The sequence below is a fragment of the Piliocolobus tephrosceles genome, unplaced genomic scaffold, assembly GCF_002776525.5.
Source record: "Piliocolobus tephrosceles isolate RC106 unplaced genomic scaffold, ASM277652v3 unscaffolded_24222, whole genome shotgun sequence".
In the NCBI taxonomy this organism is placed as follows: domain Eukaryota; kingdom Metazoa; phylum Chordata; class Mammalia; order Primates; family Cercopithecidae; genus Piliocolobus; species Piliocolobus tephrosceles.
Window position 1 is genome coordinate 6,065 of NW_022306780.1, and position 3,856 is coordinate 9,920.

Sequence of the window (3,856 nt, forward strand, 5' to 3'; positions counted from 1 at the left end):
ATCTAGACGGAGGTCTGGGCCAACACAGGAGCTTAAACAGCTGGGGACATTCACCTGTCCAGCTTCTCCCTAGAAGGGGCCTCCAGGAGGAAGTGTGGAGAGCTGGGAGGAGGGGAGGAGGCAGGAGGCCATCCGTTTGCAGGGCTGGGACTTGCCTTTGGCCCATCTTTGCCAGGGCCAAAGATGTCTAATGTGAGGGCTTGGAGACGCAGCTGGGGAGCCGGGGAGGGGCAAGCAGAGAGTAAGGTGGGACCACAGTCAGACCACAGGTCAGACTACGAGACGCCGTGTGCTGTAGCCCCCAGCAGAGCACAAAAGGGCCCCTCACAGTGACCCCTGCAACCTGTCCACCTTGGCCGCTGCCCTGACCCCCAGCGGCCCCCACGTGAGCCCCCCACCACGCACCTTCCACACAGAACTCCACCTCCTCCAGGTTTCGCAGAGTGATCCGCATGAGGCTGGAGTTGAGCATCAGCTCGTTCTTGTGGGCTGGCCACAGGTATGGGGGTGCAGGGTTCACAAAGAAGATCCTGGTGTCCCCAGTGGACACCTGGTTGTCACAGATGAGGGGGTCTCCGAAGCCACTGATCACCACCTTGTTGCCGCCGTCCAGCAGGCTCTCCCGGGCCACCAGCTCTTTGCCCTTCAAGTACCGCCAGACCCGAACCTGGGGTGGACATGGGGGTAGGGTGTCATTAGTCCTCTCCTGGGGAAGGGGCTAGACTGGGGGCTTTAGCTGCTCAGGACAAATGTCCACAGCAGACTCAAGCCCTGGGCAGACATGTGGGGAGACCCCCGGGTCAGACCGCTGGGCAGAAGCTGAGGGAAGCAAACACTGGCCACCACGGCCCATGCAGGAACGCTCACAGATGCATCACCTGTAAACATGTTCCCTCCCCCAAGTCTAACCATTTTCAGCCACCCCAGGTCCAATAACATCCCTATCAGTTAAGGCTGAATTTGGGAAGGGGGCCCACCTGGCTTGGGATGCCTGCCTTCCACGTTCCCATCCTCTCCCCACTGGCCCACTGCTCAGGGCCCTCCTCCTGGCAAGCTTGGGCAGTGGAGGAGGGGAACGAGGCTTCAGGGTAAGGGGCCAGCTTGGCTCCTTGCGGCCCTGTGGCTGGGCTGAGATGCCCCTTCCTAGGGCTCCTGCAGTCTGTGCAGTCAGGGCAGCCCGTGAACCACGAAATCAAGTTTGGGCAGCGCAGGGTGCCCCACCCTCCACCTTCTCAGCTCCTGGGGCCCTGAGGGCAGCTGCTCTGATGGCTGCCTGTGGTAAAACCTACAGCCGACCTGGTGGCCCTCACAGGGTTAGGGACCCACGTAGTCTCCTGAGAACAAAGCCGGGAGAAGAAGCCCCTTCCTCAGGAGATCTGGGGGGGCTGGGGCTGCCGGATGGGGGGAGAGACAATGGTTGGCCTGTCCACTGCGCAGCCCCTGCTGGGAGCCTCAGGACTGCAGCATCCGCAGGGACCCCCTCCAGTTGCCTAGGCAGAGCCTCTTCCACGCCCCCCAACAGTAGGCTCCAGGAGGCAGATGACCCAGGCAGGGGGAGGGCCTGGTGGCTTTCATCGCCTTCCCCCACCCCAGCCACACCCAGGAGCAGCGGGGAGGAAGTCGGGAAAATCCTGCAGGGACCTGGCAAAGTGCCCTGGCCGCTGTGGAGGAGACGGGGCCGGCGGGGGAGCCCAGCTGTAGCCCGCACCGGCCAGTCTGAAAGAAGCTGCCACCTTCTCCACCTCCATGGAGGGGAAACGAGCCGATTTCTGGTCCCAAGAGGTGGTTTGGCGGCTACAGGGAAGCCGGGTCTGGGTTCCCCGAGCTCTTACTAGAAGATTGTGGGGGGCCCGGCGTACCTACCCCGGGGGCTCCCACAAGCACCTGAAGGAGAAGCCGGGCAAACTTCCCCTCCCCGGGCTGGGGAGCCCCGGTTCCCGCAGGAGCGCGATGGGGCACCGGCCCTGCCCCCAAGCACTCGAGGCCAGGCAACGGCCCCGCCCACTTCTCTGCTCCTGCACGCCCCCCCCTCGCCACTGCGGCACCCCCGACCTGGCTCCTGGGGTTGGGAGCTCAGGCTGTGAACCCCTTTCCCTCTCCTGACCACCCCCTCTCTAGCCCTGGGAAAGGCCTCTGGGGAGGGGGACAAGCGGACCCCAGGCCCAGCCCCCGCTCCCCGCCCGGGCAAAGGCCCCTCGCCCCAGGCCCCTCTCCTTCTCCTTGACCGGTGGGGACGGCGTGAGGCAGCCGCAGTCCCGGGGCGAGGTGCACTTGTCTCCGCGAGGAGGGAGGGGGCGGCGGGCGGAGGACGGCGGCGGCGCAGCAACTTTCCCCGGCGCCCGCGAGTTTCCCGAGACCCGGCGACCCCCCCTCCCGGGGCTTGGCGGTCGCCAAGGGAGCCGGAGCGGGGGCTGCGGAGCGACCGGGGCTGGTTCCCACGGCCTGGGGCGGGGGTCCTGGCGGGGCGGCCGGCGTCGCGAAGGGAGGCCGGGGTCAGGGTGGGCGCACCTTGCAGGAGTACGTGTGCTGCACCGGGTCCACGTTGAGGATCTCCTCCACCGTCCCCGTGAGCACCACGTTCGCCTCCTCCTCGCGCCGCTCCAGCGCGCGCTCCGGGCACGTCCCGCCGGCTCCGGGCAGGACGCACGCGGCCACCACCAGCAGCAGCAGCGGCCGCAGCGGGCCCGGGCGGGACGGGCCGGCCATGGCGCAGGCGAGAGGCGGCGGAGGAGCGCGCGGGCCGCGCCGGGGACGGGACTGGACAGGACGGGACGCGGCTCCGGAGGCGGCGGAGCGCGGGCGGGCGGGCGGGGGCGGGGCCCTGGCGGCGCCCCTCCCCCTCCCTCCTCCCCGCCCCCACCCCTCCCCGCGCCCTCCTCCTCCCCCTCCCTTCTCCTCCCCCTCCCTCCTCCCGCCCCCGGCCCGCCCGGAGCCCTGCGACCCGCGCCGGCCGCGAACAAAGCCCCGGGACGCGGCGCCCCGCGCGGCGGTGGGGCGCTGAGGGGGCGGCGCGGGAGGGGGCGGGGAGGGAAGCGTGGGGGGGGGTCTGGATCCCGCAGGCGCCCCTCCCCCGCCGCGGCCCCCCGGAAGTGCGGCTGCACCCGAGTTAATGCCTAATCTGGAGGAGACGTGACGGGACTGCCGAGGGGTTCCGGGTGGCGCCGAGCCGGGCGGTGGTGCTCACAGGCCGCCGGGAGGGTCCCCAGACCCGGGCCCGATACCGCCCCGCAGGCTGCGCCCCTCCCGCGCGGGGCCGGACACAGAGGCTCGGCCCGGCCAGGACCCCCGGGGCTGCGGCGACGGGGCGGGTCCCGGCTCCAGAGCGGGCGCTGATTGGCCGGCACAGCCCGCCGCCCCGCCCATTCCAGTCCCGCCCCCAGGCCCCGACGCGGGGAGGTGCGCGCCCCCTTCCGTCCCGAGGCTGCAAGCGCGGGTCTCGCCACGCCCCCTCCCAGCTCCGGGCCGGGCGCCTCTGCAGCTTGGCCTGGCTGGGTGCAGGGGGAAACTGAGGACTGGAGGGCCCAAGTGAGAGCCTGGCCTAGCTGAAGATTGAGAGGAGGGAGCGGAGACCCTCTTTGTCCCCTCAGAACTGTGACTAGACCCAGCGTGGTGACTCAGGCCTGTAATCCCAGCACTTTGGGAGGCCGAGGCAGGTGGATCACGTGAGGTCAGGAGTTTGAGACCAGCCTGGCCAACATGGTGAAACCCCGTCTCCACTAAAAATACAAAAATTGGCCAATGTGGTGGCGCACACCTGTAGTCCCAGCTACTTGGGAGGCTGAGGCAGGAGAATTGCTTGAACCCAGGAGGCAGAGGTTGCAGTGAGCTGAGATGGTGCCACTGCACTCCAGCCTGG

The 3,856-nt window shown here is 68.8% G+C and overlaps 1 protein-coding gene across 1 annotated transcript; it reads right to left on the reverse strand.

Moving 5' to 3' along the window:
• Positions 1-405: 405 nt before the first annotated feature.
• LOC113221398 (agrin-like) lies at positions 406-2,765 on the reverse strand (the record flags this gene model as incomplete). The annotated part of the gene is made up of 2 exons (XM_026450726.1): positions 2,509-2,765; positions 406-667 (listed from the first exon to the last, which is right to left on the reverse strand). Coding segments are annotated over exons 1-2 (460 nt in total), but the record flags the coding sequence as incomplete, so codon positions are not given.
• Between the last annotated feature and the right edge of the window lie 1,091 nt (positions 2,766-3,856).